This window comes from Anopheles moucheti, chromosome 2 (genome assembly GCF_943734755.1).
Source record: "Anopheles moucheti chromosome 2, idAnoMoucSN_F20_07, whole genome shotgun sequence".
Classification (NCBI taxonomy): domain Eukaryota; kingdom Metazoa; phylum Arthropoda; class Insecta; order Diptera; family Culicidae; genus Anopheles; species Anopheles moucheti.
The window spans coordinates 58,613,913-58,633,259 of record NC_069140.1 but is presented as its reverse complement, the minus strand read 5'-3'; the positions used below and the strand labels follow the sequence as shown (position 1 = coordinate 58,633,259).

The window sequence follows — 19,347 nt, the reverse complement described above, 5'->3', positions numbered from 1 at the left end:
GCGTTTGAGTCAAAAGTAGTCAAAATAAATCTAATTACATCACTATTAATCACTAGGTAAGCCTAGCTCGTTTTTGACTAGATGTTATTTTTGTTGCAGGTATATTAACACGCGTTTTTGCGTGTTTCAGTTTTAATTTTTGAAAACTCTGCCACATACTGCGCTGTTGGTAATAGTGTATCATTACCCCCTATCGTTCTAAATAATTGTAAAACATTCGCAAACTTGTTTAATTGCACCCTCCTTTCCCCTGTCCTACTGGCACCAGTCCACGTCATTCGCGCCAAGAAAATCGAACAGCAAATCGATCGCCTAATGCAGACGATTATTAACATCTGCGCGAGGAATTTGCCGGCGTAAAAACTGCTCTACTTGTTGCTTATACTCCGGATCTACCTGTAAGCCTTCATCTAAATCCTCTAGCTGTTCCTCAGTTTCCAGCGGTGCTAATTCAAACTCCGACCGAGGGTGAAGCCCTTCGCTTGGCCGGGTTGCTGCTGCAAATTCCTCCAACGCCTGTCTTTGCCTCGCGGTGTCTTTTTTAATATGGTCCAACTTGCCATCTATTTTCTCCTTCAAGTACGCATTCTCTCGCTCCTTCATTTCTATCTTGAGCTGGGCCTGCTGCAGCAACTCCTTGCAATTGCAGCGTCGTCGTCCGGGGGAGGAGGTCGGGGTATCACGAGCTAAAAAGTCGAATAACCGTATTAGTATGATGTCTTTCGATTGTAGGATGCATGTATTAGCAAGCACACATATTCTTACCATGTTGGTTCTGATGCGTTCGGACACCTTCGCCAAGAGCGGACAATGACGGGGACACGGAATCAGTGGACGGAAACAACGAAACAGCCGGCGACCCGAGGCCACTGAGTAGAGACACTGAGCGAGAAGGCACTGTATGAAAAAAACCAAGCGAATTACATTTTATGAAAACACATTTCATACCACCTTACAAATCACAGCACTCCAGAATGCGCTACTTACCAGCAGCCTCGGCCCTCCTACCGTAGCTGGTGGATGGTTGTGCAGCTCCGATTTGTTGTAGTGGCACTGCGGAGAAAAAGTGCATTGATTAAAATATAACGCAATGTTCCCGCTACGTTGCACACTTTACGTACGTTGCGGAAGCTGCAACGGCGCAGCATTCGCATTGTCCTGCGACAGCGATTCATCCTCCACAATCTTTTTCAAAACGCCGTTGATAGAAATGGTTTTGTTGGTCATTCTAATTTTTTCTCCCTTTAAGCACACAAAACACAGGAAACACAAGGACACACAATGCACTAAAAAAAGACAATTGAAACCCATTTTTAAAAAATGCACCAAAGCAATATCACATAACTAACTAAAAAAAATCGCAATTATATCGCACTCCCATTACGCAACATTCTGATGCATGCAGAATCTACGAACTAACACCATCACATCAACGCAGCAGATTAATATTATACTAATAATATTTTATTTATTTAATTTATAGTATGACGGCAGTGCCGTATTTTCAACACCGCTTGTGTTGAGCGATAATAACAAGTGTCACAAGGCATTTCCTCCTTGCGATTTGCCTTATCCCGGGCATACTCGGTTGTATTGGATGTTGGAGTATGTCTGTGTTGTTTGTCGGTATGTCTATCGTTGTTGTAATCGTTATGTCTGTTCTATTGTTTTGTGTGTTGATTTTGGTCCGGTGCTATTGTTGTGATGAAATTGTGGTTGTGATGGCTGTTAGTGTGGTTTGGCAACCACATGGAGGCTCGGGGCGTGGCTGGCAGGTGACTGCGTCGCTTTTCACATACACAACATTCGGTGTTGGACATTGGCAAAGCCTTGACGGAACTGAAACAAAACAGACAACAAATGATTAAGACGGACTACACGCATACACCTATAAGTCTGCCCCCTTTTTGCGGCTTTGGTGCTGTCCTCAAAGGCGACTGTTTCCTCAACGGCTTGAAAATGGCACAACAAAAAACATTTATTTTCAAGGACCACACAACGAATAACGAAGGATGGGGGATGAAAGGATTCACGAGGAATAAGGATGGGATTCAAAGGAGAAGACCGTTGTCCCTGGCGAAGCGGAAGATAAGCCTCATGTATTTCAAGTCCCTGCCAGCCAAAACATCTCGTATCGGTGTATCCGGGATTCCACCGATGTCCACGACTGCACTCTTCAAGGAGGTTCTGGCGGTTTCGAACTCCACGCAGTGCCATAGAAGATGGTCCACATCATGGAATCCGACCCCACAGCCACACACTTTTGACTCAGCCAGATTGATACGCTGTAGATGTGCATCCAATGCGAAATGATTCGACATGAGTCGGGACATCATCCGAATGAATGCACGATCTACAGGGAGCCCACCGAACCAAGGCCGCAGGGACACTTGCGGAGAGACCGAGAAAAGGAAGCGACCGAGTTCATCCGCCTCCCACATGCTCTGCCATCGAGACAGGAAAAGTTGCTGTGGGGTGCGTAAGAACTCTTGGTAGGAGATGGATCGGTCGTAAAAAACGCCTTCCGTGGCGCCTGTTTTGGCCAGTGAGTCTGCTTTCTCATTGCCGGGAATTCCACAATGAGAAGGGACCCAAATTAGCGATATTCTAAACGCCTTGTTAAACACAGAGCCGAGCAATTCCACAATTTTAACTACAAAATGGTCTTGGATCTTAACAGCCCTTGGAGTTTTCAGTGCTTCAATAGCACTGAGGCTATCTGTAAATATGAAGTACGGATCCGGGGGACTCGCTGCTATTAACAATAGTGCGTAAAAAATTGCGGCAAGCTCAGCCGTGAACACGGAACATGGCTGCCTCAATTTGAAGAATGCTTCGGTGGTCTCGCTAAAAACACCGAAGCCAGTGCCCTCCTCAGAGGATGACCCATCAGTGTAATACTGGTTCATTTTGTCAATATGGCCGTACTTGTTCACAAAAATGCCCGGCACAACCCTCGGGCGAAGATCATGAGGAATGATCTTGATCTCCTCACGCAACGAGGAGTCCGTACTAACAATAGAACTGTAGCACTCAGGAAGGGCAGCACGGTTTACTGCTTGTGGGGCGCTAGGATTGACTTGTAGAGTAACAAAATCATTATAGATATTAATGATTTTGCTCTTAGAACCTGTCTCTATAAGCGCTTTAAAATTTTCTATGATCAAGGGATTTGATACTGAAGAACGAACCAGAAGGCGAAGCGACAGCATTTCAAAACGTAATCTCAGCGGCATCACTCCGGCCATCACTTCTAGGGACATGGTGTGCGTAGATTTCATGCTCCCTAGTGCGAGTCTAAGACTACGATACTGTAGTCTTTCCAATTTAAGGAACTGCGTATTGGATGCCCAATGGAAGCATATGCTTCCATATTCCAATACGGAGAGTACCGTAGTCTTATACAGTCGCAGGACATCTGATGGGTGTGCGCCCCACCTGAATCCTGTGACTGTCCTTAGAAAATTGATTCTTTTTGAGCATTTTTTTATCATCTGGGTGATTTGCATGCTCCAGTTGAGCCTGGAGTTGAACCAAACACCAAGGTATCGAAAATTGTCGGTAATTGATATCTTTTCCCCATATAAAAAAACATCAATGTTGGGTTCATATAGTCTTTTCTCCCTATTTTTTTCGGTGTCGCTAAAAGGAGAAAAGACTACCATTTCAGTTTTCGTTGTAGAGAACTTGATACCAAGGTTATCGGACCACTCGGCAAGATTGTCCAGAGTGGTTTGTAAAGCCTGCTGTATTTCGACGGCGTCCCTGCTAGTGACTGAAATGACGCCGTCATCTGCCAATTGTCTAATACTGCAGTTGGGTGCTAGACAAGAATCTATTTCACTCACATAAAAATTATATAACAGGGGGCTCAGACAGGACCCTTGTGCCAGTCCATGGTAGCTGGTTCGTTTTAATTGAACGTGACCATTGTTAAAATTCATAGCTTTTTCCGACAAAAGATTGAATAGGAAATTAATACTAATAATATTACTATAATAATAATAACACTATAATATTATACTAATTAGTTCCAAGTTTTGAGTAACGCAACCTTTGGGCGGGTTGAGGTCCAGCCTGCTTCCTTTGGCACATAATCAAGACCAAATCGCGACGTCCAAAACGGTCACGATTAGTTCCAAGTTTTGAGTAGCGCAACCTTTGGGTTAGTTCCAAGTTTTACGTAGCGCAACCTTTGGGTCACCAAATATAACATAAAAACAAAAAAGAATAATATTACTCTCCAACTTGGTCTTGTTCAACGTACGTCTGTGAACCGTTGACAAGTGAACAGCTAATCAGTTTTATTTGAAGCGGCAGTTATACACATACACACAACATGAAGGACACACTGATAATATACACCCGCACGAATCTTGGACAAAGGAATACAAAAGGACATACGGATAGAATAAGTACATAAGATGGTGGTCGTGTATCTCGGTTGGGGGGACATTCGCATATTATGCGATTCTTGGGGAGGATCACAGAATAATGGGCAAAAGAAGAAGAAAAATGAAAGAGGATCGAATGATATTAGAAGAAACACGTGACACGGAAGAGATTTTAATGGTATTGTAGAGTACCACTGTAGGAAAATCGCTAGATACATATAATCCGTTCCTATTTCAAAAGGCTGTTGAATTTGCTATTAACAGTAAACCGATACATACGACGCTGCTGCATGATGAAAAGATTCTAATGAAGATGATTAATAGAAATGACGATTAAAGGTTACTGAAAATTAGCCTCAATCATCCGAACGCGTCGATGAATGTTAATGTATACGAACATCAAACACTTCACCTTTCTTTCTGAAGAGGAACTCTTGGACGGATTAAAGAAAAAAATAGTTACCACGGTCGAAACATTGAAAAGAAAAATTGACAAGGGAAATATTATTAACACAAGGTCGGTCATACTAACGTTAAACAGCACAGTCTGCACTTCCGTCTTTTTATTTTCGCAATATTTCAACTGTTGTGAACGTTGCAAGGCCTGTTTAAATTGGCTGTCAATCGAGCGCTGCAGTCCAAAGTGTGGCAACAAAACCCAAAAGGAGGAACCTTTAGCAAAATCTATTCTGCCAACCCGCTTTAACGACCCGTCCGAATTGGGGCCGGCACCCAATGGAAAAACGCCATCTATCTACGGTTTGGACACAGTGGAAGTTCCCAATCGTGTCGATTGTGCCACATTTACCAAATTCGTTGTATCGATTGCGCATACCAAATGAGCCTGAAGGATGAGTCCAAATCGTCCAGCACTTTCAGCTCTTTCAGCTGTGTTCCTCGTCAGATTATATCTGCAACCGCTCCAACGACGGCCACAACGAACAGACCTGTTAGCCGTCGTCCGTGGCGTACCGATCGTCCGTCCCAACGTCCCAAACCCGACTCCGTTAAACTGGGTTCGACTGAAGGGAAACGTACGAAAGAGACAGAACAGGCATATGGTGGAAATGACCACAAAGAATCTACCAACCAGCCGACTGCCGATGACAATGTACCCGATTCGAGGAAAAAAAATGTTAGCTTCCGTTCGGATGATCCTGCGCAAGGTGATCACAAACAGAATGTAAAATCCAAAGCTCCCGGAGTACGTGGTGGAATATCGAACCATGAGAAAGGTGACGCCACCTCCAGGGCAGCTACTGGACCGGGTTCGAAAAATGTGATCCAAAAAGGGGGACCCGGGACGAAGGCGAGTGCCGGTGGGCCGGAGGCTACGAACACTGGACCGGATTGGAAAAATGTGACCCATAAAGGAGGACCTGGGAAGAAGGCGAGTGCCGGTGGACAGGAGGCTACGAACACTAAAGTTTGCATATCGGTCACGAACGCTAAAGGGTCTGGAGCTGCAGCGAAGCGAAGCGAACCTGCTGGAAAGGGCAGCAAAAAGTAAATCACACCACAATATGTTAGTCCACTTCTCGTACTTCTGTTTCGTTTTGAAGCCTCGATGCCGTCAGATGGCGATACTGTTCGGTTTGCTCTATATTTCGTTATCTTGTATCGCACCTTTGGAACTAAAAACAGAAATTCGCCTATTCTCGGATGTCTACCGTACGGTACTCAAGCCTGGTTCTGGCAACAGCGCCCAGGTTCACGTTCAGCAGCGGAGTAAAATCGCAGTGTAAAACCGAGATGCAAAATTTTGGTTACGTTTTCAGTAATATCAGTTGTTTTGCAGTTCATGTATTGAATTAATTATATTTTTTTAATTAGTTATACATAATAAAGACAGCGAGAAAATAATTTAAAAAATTATATTTTACATCGAATTAGTGAAATGGCGTACATCATACATGTACTTTGTTACACCAGTCAAGTAAATCTGGAATGTATTAATAAAGGATGAAAATAAAGACACTAAAAACAAAGTACTGCATTCCCGGAACATGATTTTTTCATTAAAAGATGTAATAGTTATTTTTCTGCATGTTTCTATTTTTAAGAAGCATTTGTGCTACAGTTTACAGCTACAGTTAAACAAACACGGCTTTAGATTCGGCACATTCAGTTGCCAGCAGTTTCAGTAGTAGTGTTGCGAACGCAACAGAGTTACAAAAAGACCCATTGTGTGTTCGGTAAATTCATCGTCTCGATCATCTCATCCATGTTTACTTCTTTTAGGGCCTCTCGAAGATCGCGGCTCGCTCCGACAAAATTGGTTCCTCGATCCGAGTAGATTTCCAACGGCGTTCCACGACGAGCTATGAAATTCCTCACCGCTAGTATGCACGACAACGACAACGACGGAACTGTTTCAATATGGATAGCGCGCACCGTTGGACAGGTAAACAGTACCCCCCATCGTTTTTGCGTCTTCCGTCCATCAGCCACAATGAACGGTCCAAAGTAGTCGATTCCAGTGTAGCTAAACGGGCGCGAAAACGGCGATAATCTCCCATCACGGGCTCGCATACAGCAGCTTTACACAGTCTACAGAACTGGCAATTGGTTCTTACTCTATGACATGCCGTTCTTAAAGCGGGGACATCAAATCTTTGTCGTACTTCGTTGATAACCGTCTGGTGATTATGATGCCTATACCTACGGTATCGTCTATACGGTTTGATCGTCTACAATGAGGTCGGTGACTTTGCCATCTTTTAGTAGGATGATCGGTCTCTTAGTATCGTAGCACGCATGACTGCAGGCATCGATTCTGCCTTTGACGCGTAGTATTCCATCAGTATTCATGTAAGGACTACGTTTCACCAGTCGGCTGTTGCGAGACAATGCCCTTCTGTGGCTGGTGTCAGTGGTTTGATCCATCAGTAAGCGATATTCTTCGGGATACGTACACCTTGGACCTCTCTGATGATAGTCCGTTCGGCTAGTTGCATTTCTCGACCAGTCAAGGGACCTGTCTGACGGTTCAACGGTTGTCGAGCGTTGTTGAGAAAACGCCACATATACCCGACTGATCTTAGCAACCGCTTCCACCTCGAAAAACGATCGAAATTAATTATCGCACAGGTAGACACATGAGTGTTGATGATCTTCCGTCGCTCCTCTTCGGTGGTTGACGTCGGGGATGATTCGTAAGTTCAACTTTTTTCTGCAGACGATACGAACTGTGGACTTGTAAACCACTGGTTTGCTGTTAGATGTGCGCTGAGTTTGGACCATTTAGTTGCTTCACCGGCCACGTTGAAATGCGTTGATTTCCAGCGCCACTCACTTACATCAGTCTCCTCTAGAATCTCGCCTACACGATGGGCCACGAATGTGCTGTATCTTCGGTGATCCGACCGCAGCCAGCAGATTACATCCTTAGAGTCGGTCCAGAAAAAGGTACGGTGCACCTTCTGTCGATGAGCTTTCTTTATCGCCTGTGCTAGGCTAGTACCCAACACAGCAGCTTGTAGCTCCAGTCTTGGAACTGACATTTTTGTGTTCTTTTGGTTGGAACAAAATTAATAATTGAAGTCGCAAAAACGGTTACAATACATTACACGTTTATTACATAAAACTAACTTAGCCACCTAGCCTACTCGCGCACGCACTCTGACTGCTCGCTTGCTTGTTGTCGAGTCCTTCTGTGTGTGCTCGTCCTGCACACACGATGCAGGCGATGTGCGATGGCTGACGCCCGAGGATGACTTTGATGTTCCCGTTTTATTCCGGGTCCGATCACCGATGCCAATTTTTTTTAGTTTGCTAATTAGAATTTTGTGCGGTACACGAACAAACGCGGCGTTAAAATCTGTATATATGACATCGATTTGGCGTCTAGCGTCTATATTTTCAAACAAAAAAGGAACGAATGACATCAGGTTAGTTACAACGGATCTTCTAGACATGAAACCGTGTTGATTTGAAGACATATAACTACGAACACATGGGGTCAGTTGGGAATTAACGATGAACTCGAGGACTTTAGACTTTGCTCACTGTTTGGAGATTCCCCTGTAGTTGGTAACTTGAGTCCTGTCACCCTTTTTAAAAATGGGAACCAACCAACAAGATTTCCAAAGGGACGGTAAACAGGACTCGCGGATTGACCAGGTGAAGAGTGACATTAAGAAGGGCATCAAGACTTGAATACAACACTTAAGAACAGATATTGGTACTCCATCAGGACCCGGCGCATTCGACGATTTCATATGTTTAAGCGAAGAAGATATGATCTCCCCATTGCAGTCAATAAAGCACATGTCAATGATATCCGCCGGAGCACCGGAGATCGCATCAGACAAATCGGCACCTGAGGTAACAGTGGGGTCGGCGTAGACACTCGAAAAATGGTTTGCAAACAGGGAACAGATATCAGCGGGACATGAGGCAGTGGATTGTCCAAAGGACATGGAAGGAGGGATAGAAGATGATTTACGACGGGAATTGACAAAAGACCAAATGGAAGCGGGGTATCTGGAGAGACGCGACTGAAGTCGGGCGATAAATGATCCATACTGAGCTCTGTTGTAGATCCGAAATGCCGTAGAAGCGTATTTAAATATACGTTTATCGGGGTCTAATCGTGAGATACGGAAAATGCGAAGAGCGCGTTTTCGGTCTTTTTTAGGGAATGCCAAGTTCTATCGGACCATGGGGGATGACGTTGGGGCTTAATAATGGGATAACAGTAGGGAAAGGATGAGGTGATGATGGAATTAAACGTGGAAAGGGCGTCATCCAGAGAAGAGGCATCATGGAAAGGACTCCAGTTTGCGGAAGACAAAAAGGAACGAAATTTATAAACATCGAGTTTAACATTAAATCTTAAACTAGTTTCACGAGAGAAATCGCGCAGCGGCAATGAATCTGGTGGACGTATGGATATAGACAGCTCGAGTGCCGGGTGATGGTTGTTCAACGGCAATAGCGGATCACTGGAAGGAAGTATAACGGAACAGCCTTCCGCTGACTGTTGGTTTGCAATTATTAAGTCAAGTTGACGATTATGGATATTGCATATTCCACTTAATTGGAACAACCCATTCGCTGCAATCCCATCAAGGAACCCGTTGATCGATTGCGATGATGAATTGTTCTGATAGTACGTGAAAGATGTAGTGCTGAGAGGTGTGGAGAACCTTTGTGGTAGCCACAATAAAGATGAAAGGTTAAAATCTCCGAAGATAAGCAGCATGTCATTGTTGTTACTTCTTTCGCTGGCTCTGATGAGTTCCTCCGTCAGAAGAGATAAAGTTTCCTCATTGGTTGAACGGTTTGGCATGCATGTATATGCAGCCAATTAAGAGCTTTGAGTGCGAGAGCTGTATCGATACCAGGACGAATTCGAGAGAAACTGTGACAGGCCATACAGGAGCGGATAATGAAGAGACACAGGCGATGAGTACTCCACCACCACGGGCATAGCAACTATTGTTAGTATTTGTGCGAGTTAGAATTTTGTGCGAAAATTCTCTCTCAGCATCCGGTGGGATCCATTCTTAAGGCTTTGTGCGATCGATCAGCGAATCCAATACAACAAAAGCCAATACAATAAAAGCCAACCCAATACAACAAAAAAATAATTACGCTAAATACCTTAAACTAATACTCCAAGCGGTTGACAACAGAAAAACCATAGTAACAGGTGACCTTAACGCTCGCGACACAGCATGTAGCAACCACTACTGCGATATGAGGAGAAGAGCAACATTGGAAGAGGTTAATAAATGTGATATGGGTACCTATCGCGAACGAAATTAACTACCAGTGGATAAAAATATCAACCCATATAATGACCGTTATGGCGGATTGGTATAGCAACGCAGCAAATTTGTCAACCCTTAAAACGATGAAAGCAACTGCTATGACTAGCATACAAATCGTGGGGAAAAAATCAAGTAGTGGTTAAAAAGTCTTTAATTTGTATCGCGAACGAGCTATACTAAATATATCCACCCATTATCCACCCATATATTTACCTACTGCCTCGATGCAGTAGTTATACGGTACCATGACCGTTTTATGAGAAGATTTAAGAGCTTACTTCACGGAAAATGTAATGTAATGTAATGGGAAATGTATTGTTGAAAAGAAAAAGTACAAACTTATAAAAAAATTAAATTTTTTCATTATTTTTTTTTTATTCTGGTAATTCTTCTATTTATAATTCTGGTATTTTTTGTCTGCTTTTCTTTACTAATCGCATTCCTTTTCTAAACTAAACGTATTCAGTTAGGCCGTCTCCACATGAGCGTTCTCGTTCTGCTGCACTCCAACCAGGAGTTAAAACATCAATTACCTGGCAGAGTGTTATCGTGAACAATTATGATGGACCATAAACAAAGAAAGGAGTAAGTAAATGTTAACTTTAATCATAATTGCAATATGTTTATAATTGCATTACCGTATAAATTATACGTTATACGCTAAACGGCCATTAATAAAATCAAATATGATTTCAGGAGAGTTCGTTCTACTAAAAGTCATCTGGACAAACTGGTGGAAATTATGGAGCGAAACCCCGAGCTGGTAAAAGGTGGGGGTTCAAATCCTACATCTTTTTGGAAGAGTGTGGCTTTGGAGCTTAACTCCATGGGGCCAGCTGTGAAGGAAGCAGCTGCTTGGAAAAGGGTATGGAGCAAATTAATTACATTGCAAAAACTATTTTCTTATTTCTATTTTTTATTTGCTTTATTATCAGAGTTGGATTGAAAAAAAGTCGGTGGTTAAAAAAAAGCTTAGCCACAATAAGAAAGAATTGCAGCAGACAGGAGGTGGGAAACCGGCAATGAACACTCTCAGTGAACTGGAAGAGCGAATAGCTGCAGTTACGAATATGCGAGACATCACCAACAGGATTGAAGGTAGTCTATGCATCGGTATAGGAAATCCGTTGGAGCAGCCCGGACCATCACACCACACTCAGCTCTCGGACCCTGGACCATTATACCATACCGAGTTCTCTGACCTTGGACCATCACATCACATTCAGTCCTCAGAGCCCGGACCAAATCACATTCAGTCCTCAGAGCCCGAACCGCATCACATTCAGTCCTCAGAGCCCGGACCATCGCACCAAACCCAGTCCTCGGAGCAACCCACACCTCCTGACCAGCAACGTGACCGCGGCGACCGCGGCCCACGTGGAGTTGGCTTTACCTTGATTTGATCACGTCCAAATGAAAAACATATTACACTAACGTTTACGAAAAACTGATTCCCCCAGAAAAAGTGACGATTAGAGCCGGGCCACCTGCATACGGGATTTGTTTGCTGCTATTGTTTTCAACCTTTTAGAAAAAATGAAATGGAAGAACTAGCCTAGTCGTGGAATGGGAAAGGTGGAAGGAATGTGCTGCAAGTTGCTGCGGCTAACGAAGAAGTGTTGTGCGTGTTAAAAGCGAGTTAAAACCATGTTAAACGCGTTATTTTTCATGGAAAATGATGAAGATGACGAGAAAAACCTGGCATCACACCGTAGGCGGTTGCGGAAACAACTAAATCCGCTTGAACTATCAGATAAAGCGTAAGTAAAATCATGGAGCAGAATCATGGCATACACACGCTTCTGGTTCACAAAAAGTGTTCATAGTCGTTCACAAAAAGGGTTATTTTGTGTTAACATGTAGCACTTTTAGGTTTATTCAAAATTTTCGAATTCTAAAGATGCTGTTTGAGGAAATTCTTAGCAATTTCGCCGTATATTTCCCCAAAACACAACCGAGGCTTAACGGCTTAACGGAAAAATTGGCTACTACTCTACGATTTTTGGCCCAAGGATCGTACCAACTGGGTGTTGGTAACGATTATAATACTGCAATTGGCCAATCAACATTTTGTGAAACGTTGGATCAAACCTTAGCAGTACTGGAGCGTGAACTGGCATATGTTATAAATATGGATCTGACAGAACACGAGAAATCAGATGCTAGGAGATATTTTTATTCAAAATTGCCTGTGCCTGGAGTTGAAATGTGTATCGATGGAACTCATGTAAGGATTGTGGCGCCTCGAGAAAACCCGATACAATATTTCAACAGAAAAGGGTTTTACAGCCTTAACGCTTTAATGGTAAGTGGGAAACATTCGTGATAGTTTAAAATATGTTTATTGATGATAAATTTTTATTTCAGATTTGTGACCATAGGCAAATGATCCGGTTTGTGGACGCTAGGTTCAGTGGCTCTGATCATGATTCTTACATTTTTAATAACAGTCCGATATATTCATATTTGGAACAAAAGTGGAGAAGCGGAGATCGTATGTTCAAGATTCTAGGTTAGTATATTTTCATATGACTTTTTAAGACAAATATTAAGCACACTTTGCATTTCATTTCAGAGGACTCGGTTTATCCATCGAAACCATGGCTGATAAAACCCCATAGTAATGCTGACCCAAATAGCTCAGAAGCTCTTTTCAACGAACAACATGCAAAAGCTCGAGCTATTGTGGAAAGAACATTCGGCATGCTAAAAGGGCGATTTCGATGTATAAATGGTGAAAGGCAACTGCATTGCACAGGCACAAAAATGCATTCGCATTATTAACGTTTGTTGCATGTTGCACAACCTTTTGATTTTAAATGGTATTTCCGACGAAACCAATTGAAGAGTTGAGATACACACAATAAAAAACGTTTATTAAAATCTTTGTTCTTTATTTTTCATATTCTTTACAATTTCTTGAAATACTTCCAATGTTCCTTTTGTAAAAATTTTTAAAGTGTTTGAAATATCTCTAAGATGCTGAATTGATTGATCATTATGATGTAATATAGTTTTCTGGAATTCCACCAGGCTGGTCGTTGCTGGTCTTTTTTTAGTCTTCTTACCCTGGTCAGGAGGTGTGGGTTGCTCCGAGGACTGGGTTTGGTGCGATGGTCCGGGCTCTGAGGACTGAATGTGATGCGGTTCGGGCTCTGAGGACTGAATGTGATTTGGTCCGGGCTCTGAGGACTGAATGTGATGTGATGGTCCAAGGTCAGAGGACTCGGTATGGTATAATGGTCCAGGGTCCGAGAGCTGAGTGTGGTGTGATGGTCCGGGCTGCTCCAACGGATTTCCTATACCGATGCATAGACTACCTTCAATCCTGTTGGTGATGTCTCGCATATTCGTAACTGCAGCTATTCGCTCTTCCAGTTCACTGAGAGTGTTCATTGCCGGTTTCCCACCTCCTGTCTGCTGCAATTCTTTCTTATTGTGGCTAAGCTTTTTTTTAACCACCGACTTTTTTTCAATCCAACTCTGATAATAAAGCAAATAAAAAATAGAAATAAGAAAATAGTTTTTGCAATGTAATTAATTTGCTCCATACCCTTTTCCAAGCAGCTGCTTCCTTCACAGCTGGCCCCATGGAGTTAAGCTCCAAAGCCACACTCTTCCAAAAAGATGTAGGATTTGAACCCCCACCTTTTACCAGCTCGGGGTTTCGCTCCATAATTTCCACCAGTTTGTCCAGATGACTTTTAGTAGAACGAACTCTCCTGAAATCATATTTGATTTTATTAATGGCCGTTTAGCGTATAACATATAATTTATACGGTAATGCAATTATAAACATATTGCAATTATGATTAAAGTTAACATTTACTTACTCCTTTCTTTGTTTATGGTCCATCATAATTGTTCACGATAACACACTGCCAGGTAATTGATGTTTTAACTCCTGGTTGGAGTGCAGCAGAACGATAATTGATTTGATACGGAAATGGTTCCGTTTTTATATTGTATTTGGGACGTGTCTGTGGTATTAGCACAACATCCTTTACTGCCAGAGCTTAAGCGTTTCTACTACCCAAGAGTGATCCGATTGGTCCGCAAAAGGGGCTATAAAAGGATCCTGTTTAATTCTAACAACTAGCTAACCAACTGGGTCGAGGCGGTAGGTAAATATAAGGGTTAATATAATTAGTTTAGCTCGTTCGCGATACAAATTAAAGACTTTTTTAACGATTACTCGATTTTTTCCCCACGATTTGTATGGTAGTCATGGCAGTTGCCTGCACCGTTTTAAGGGTTGACAAGTTTGCTGCCAATACCAATCCGCCATAACTCTCATTATAAGGGTTGATAATTTTATCGACTAGTAGTTAATTTAGGTAGTTCGCTTAGGTAGTAGTTCGATTTAGGTAGTAGTTAGCGATAGGTACCAGTGTCACCGAATATAGTGCTAGACATCAAGTGTAAGGTCACAGATCCACGTAACCATTAAAAATCACCAAACCGCACACAAGAACTGTGATAAAATGGCTAGTATAGACAAACAAATATGTGATATTAAATGTATGTAGGGAATAATGTGTAAGAAATATTAAGATTTATTAAAAGAATTATTGCAAAAATGGTATTTGGTACAATAGTTCCTTCCGCTTCGATCGTTAGTTCGCGAATGCTTAGTGACACCGCACGTCACTAATTAATCCTTTTCTCTTCTTATCTCTTGCTCTCTCTATTTATCTCTATTTCTTTCCCTTCACTCTTCCACAGGATCGCTTTGATTGTGACTTCCTTGTTCATTCCCACATGTATAGACAATACCAGTGTAGATAGCATTAAGAGTATCCTTCAGAACATTACGCAAGAAAATTCCAGATAGCTTACACACTGAAACACTGCAAAATGCCTGGGAGAAAAAGAACATATCCCGGAAGAACTTCAATAGAAAACGCAGCATAGAAAACTCCATGCAATTCAAAAAGAACGTGGCAAAATTTAAGTATCTGAAGAAAATGGAAAAAAGAACTATTTTTGAAGCCTGGCTAGATAAGATCAACTCGGACAGCACGAGTTAAGAAATCTGGGACCTAGTAAATAAATGCCATGGAAAACATACCTTCCATAACCAGCAGCATAATAGAAAATACTGACAATGCGAAAGAGTGGTGTAGACGGTATATCATACAAAGCGTTGAAGCTTTTTGATAAAAGAACTTAACAAGATGTATCAAGAAGGAAGGGCACCTGTTTGAATTGTTAGGATTGTAAGCTAGGAAATTAAGCACCAACTATAGACGTTTAGCTTCGTGGCGAGTATTTACTCGTTTTATTGCTAATTTATAATTACTTTTCGGTGGGCACACGCGGTGCGTAGTGGTTTCGATCGTAACGACGTGCTGGACGTTGGCAAAGGCAGAGAGCGAGATTAAGCTCGCCAACGCTTTTATATTCTGGTGCGAACGTGCACCACTAGCTGTCCTATTCTTATATTATCCCTTGCCCTGTCTCCTAATACCCAAGGATCTTTTCTCCTGTTACGTCTTGTTTGCGCCAGGTGGCGTCCTGGTCGCTACAGACGAACCGGATAATGGGAATGACATGGCTAATGAACATGGTGGTTACATCTATCCTTTGCGAAAATTACAATATCGAACTATACCAAAGAAGCTCAAAAAGATCAAGATAGTTGCAATTGCTGAAATAGGAAAGGACATAAACTGTGTAGAGAATTATAGACCTATAGCACTTTGGTGCACATTAATCAAAATAATGAATACGGCGGTTCTGCGAAAGGTTACTGAGCACTTAGAAAAGTATAATCTCCTTCCGGAAACCAGCTTTGGCTTCCGAAAACATAAATCTACCATGACGGTAGAGAATCTCCTGGTACATAAAATATTACACAACAACTCAAAACATAAGTACACTGGAGTAGTTTTTACAGATGTTAAAAACGCTTACAACAGCGTACTCACCAAAGAGCTTCTGAATATCCTAAGGCAAAACATGATATCTGAAGAGGATATCGCATGGATTGCAAGCTTTTTAACTAACAGAAGCTTAGAAATAACAGTGGGGAAGGAAACTATCAAACGCATCGTTAGTAACGGACTTTCACAAGGAGATGTGCTTTCACCTACACTATTTAATGTATACACGAGCAGTTGCCATGACCTGAACGACAACAAAATAAGAATATTGCAGTATGCGGACGGCTTCGCATTAACTAAAACTGGGTTAACATCAAAAGCGGTTGAAATTGCATTACAAAGATCCATCACATGGCTAAAGAACGACTAGGACAGCTAAATTTGAAAACCAATGATGCCAAATCAAAGGTAATGGCTTTTCCAAATAACAAACTCAAATTAAGAATAAAAGTAGATGGCAATGCAATAGAACAAGTCCAAGAACACAAATTCCTGGGCATAACGATTAACAGTAAACTGAGACTTAACACCCATGTAGACCATATTGCCAAAGCTATGAACCGAATTTCAGTCGGTGGATTCATCCAATCAGAACGATTTGAAATAATTCAATCCGGAATCAATCCTTGAGAAGGGTAACAGGATACATTAGAACCACACCCCTCAATACACTGCACGCCATTCCGGTGGAAAGACCGTTTACCATTTGTTACGGCCTACTGAAATTCAAATTGACGTTAGGCGCGTCAGGCGTGACAGTTGTATTTGGTTAGCTGGGTCTTTTGAGAACGATCAAAAGGAGAGTGAAGGAGAGATCAGCTCAGGGAAAAGACAGAGCAAGGAAGCGGCAGCTAGGTTCCAGGAACAACTGGACTAATTTTCTAACCAATTTCTTCTTTTCTATTACAGCATTTATCACCTGTTTATACATGTTAGTAGTGAAATAAATTACAATAATTCCAAAAACCGGCGGTGCAACACCATCAGAGGCAAATACCTTATATGCAAACAAATAGTCAAAACATTAGTATACTTCGCACCGAACAAGGCCCTGTTCTCGAATTTGAACCATTGTCGCTCCGCCAAACTATCGGCAATAGAACAAAACTATATTAATAACAAGGATACACTACATTCCATAGCCACGTATCATTTTAATAATACCGTAAATAGCAGCTCCAGCATAATGATCCGTTCCTCAATAGCCGGATTAAATAACAGCTAACAGCAATATAGCCCCAGAATAGCAAGACAATTAAGCCTAGACCTAATTAACTCCACTACTTCCCCCAATATAGTCACACAAATTTTCACAGGCGGATATTGGACACTGCCTCGTGTACACACGCATCTGCGACTCGATAACTACGCCGGCACGTGGCCACGCGCATCCGGTCTCATCCGGTTTGTCGGTAGTTACTGCAGCGAACCCCAGCCAGCGACATAGATCGTTCTAAATTAGCACTCCGCGAGTTCGGTTCGGTTCGGTAGCTGGGCGTTCGCGCCTCTTTTGTGCCATTGTGGCCATTTTTGTTTCCCCCAGCCCAGTGTGCTTATCTCTAGTGGGCGTTCGCGCCTCTTTTTTGCCTTACGGCCTTTATCATTTTTAGTGCCCGCTAGGCTCGTCCTCTTCGCCGAACGCTTCCACACCAAACAGTGCCCAGAGGTAGTCCAAGCAGTCTGGTGCTTCTGCGTTCGCTAGCCGATGCCTAGCTCGGTGTCGCCTCACGTTATCCCGCGTCCTAAGCCGGTGTGCATCCCTCTCCGCTAGCTCTTCCGAGGATAGCAATCGGCCATCCGGATGCACTGCCGGTGGAGGTTCCCCTCGCGCGGCCTGTCGTTTTCGTGTGAGCGCTCGACGCGCTTCATTCCGTCGCTCGTTTCGCGCAGCCACTGTCGCTTCGTGAGCCGAGTCGAGACGCTGCGCCGCTGCCACCATTCCATCGTTAGCGCTCGTGGCCCGCTCGACGTACCACTCCTGTTGTAGTGTGGTGGTGATGATTTTCGCCGCTTCGCATGCGTCGCTCCACCTTTCTCGGCTACTAAGCAGGAACGCCTGCAGTGTGTCCGCCGTAGCAGGAAATACGCTCTCCTCCCCAAGCAACCGTTGTCGCACGTCCGCGAATCGTGGGCACTGGAAGAAGGCATGCTCTGCCGATTCCGGCACTCCCGGACACCTTCTACACTCCGCCGAGGGCGCCAGGTGGCGCGAGTGCAAGTACTCGTGGAAAAAGCCATGCCCGGACAGCACCTGTGCAAGGTAGAACGTCATCTCGCCATGACGTCTGGCCTTCCACAGCCCTATATCCGGTATGACCCTGTGTGCCCACCGCGTGTATCTGCTGGTTGGCTCCAGCTCGTCCCACATCGCTTGCCACTCAGCTAGAGTGGCCTGCCTCTCCAGCACATGCAGCTCCTTGAGGCTCGTGCCCGTTTCCTGCTGTTTCCGGTAGCATCTGGCGTCTTCCTTCACCTGGAGGCAAATGGGAACCACGCCCGCCAGGACCGTAGCCACCTCGTAGCGCACCGATATAAAGGTGCGGGCAACGGATCTCGCGTACAGGTTCTGCACCCTGATGAGCTTGCGACGATTCCCTCGCACAACTAGCGCCTCGTGCCAGATCGGTGCAGCATACCGGAGCGTCGCATCCACCACAGCCGAGAGGAGCCGTCGCTTTCCGCACTTAGGCCCGCTGTGGTTCGCCATTAGCCGTGTGACCGCCTGTGCCACACGTTTCGCCTTTGCCGTGGCGTAATCCACATGCGGCCCCCATGACATGTGGTCCTGTAAGATGACCCCCAGGTATTTAATGGTCTCTTTCGGCATTCGCTCCACTCCGTTGATATTGACCGGGTGACGGGAGTTTGCCCTTCGCATGGTGGAGATCATGACCAGCTCGGTCTTGGCCGGCGCAAGCTCGAGGTGATGCGCCTCCATCCACGAGCTGATCAAAGAAATGGCCTCTTCCGCCAAGGTAGCTGCCTCCTGCGGTGTCGTCCCGGCAGCTAAAACCACCAGGTCATCCGCAAACCCGACTGTTTCCACACCGTCCGGCAGTGTCAGCCGCAGAACGCCGTCATACATTGTATTCCAGAGGGTCGGCCCAAGAATCGACCCCTGTGGAACACCCGCCGATAGTTTTCGTCGCACTGGCCCCTCGCTCGTCTCATAGATCATTTCCCGCTCAGAGAAATAGCTGCGCAAAATTCTCTGGAGCGCTGCTGGGACGCGCTTCTCTTGGAGGGCCATCGCGATCGCCTTCCAACTGGCCGTGTTGAAGGCATTCCTGA

General features: G+C 43.9%; 1 protein-coding gene and 1 pseudogene across 1 annotated transcript; both read left to right on the top strand.

The window, feature by feature from the left end:
* Nucleotides 1-10,197: 10,197 nt before the first annotated feature.
* LOC128310748 (uncharacterized) lies at nucleotides 10,198-11,574 on the top strand. The gene is made up of 3 exons (XM_053047467.1): nucleotides 10,198-10,217; nucleotides 10,868-11,036; nucleotides 11,107-11,574. The coding sequence occupies exons 1-3, from the start codon at nucleotides 10,198-10,200 to the stop codon at nucleotides 11,572-11,574; spliced, it is 657 nt and encodes a 218-aa protein (XP_052903427.1).
* Nucleotides 11,575-11,818: 244 nt separating this feature from the next.
* On the top strand, nucleotides 11,819-13,016 carry LOC128310738 (putative nuclease HARBI1; annotated as a pseudogene).
* Nucleotides 13,017-19,347: the final 6,331 nt, after the last annotated feature.

Bases quoted from the DNA above. Each gene is read 5' to 3' on its own strand.
- LOC128310748 (XM_053047467.1), top strand. From the start codon at position 10,198: ATGACCGTTATGGCGGATTG. The intron at 10,218-10,867 runs GTATAGCAACGC...ATATGATTTCAG, and splicing joins ATGACCGTTATGGCGGATTG to GAGAGTTCGTTCTACTAAAA. The intron at 11,037-11,106 runs GTATGGAGCAAA...CTTTATTATCAG, and splicing joins AAGCAGCTGCTTGGAAAAGG to AGTTGGATTGAAAAAAAGTC.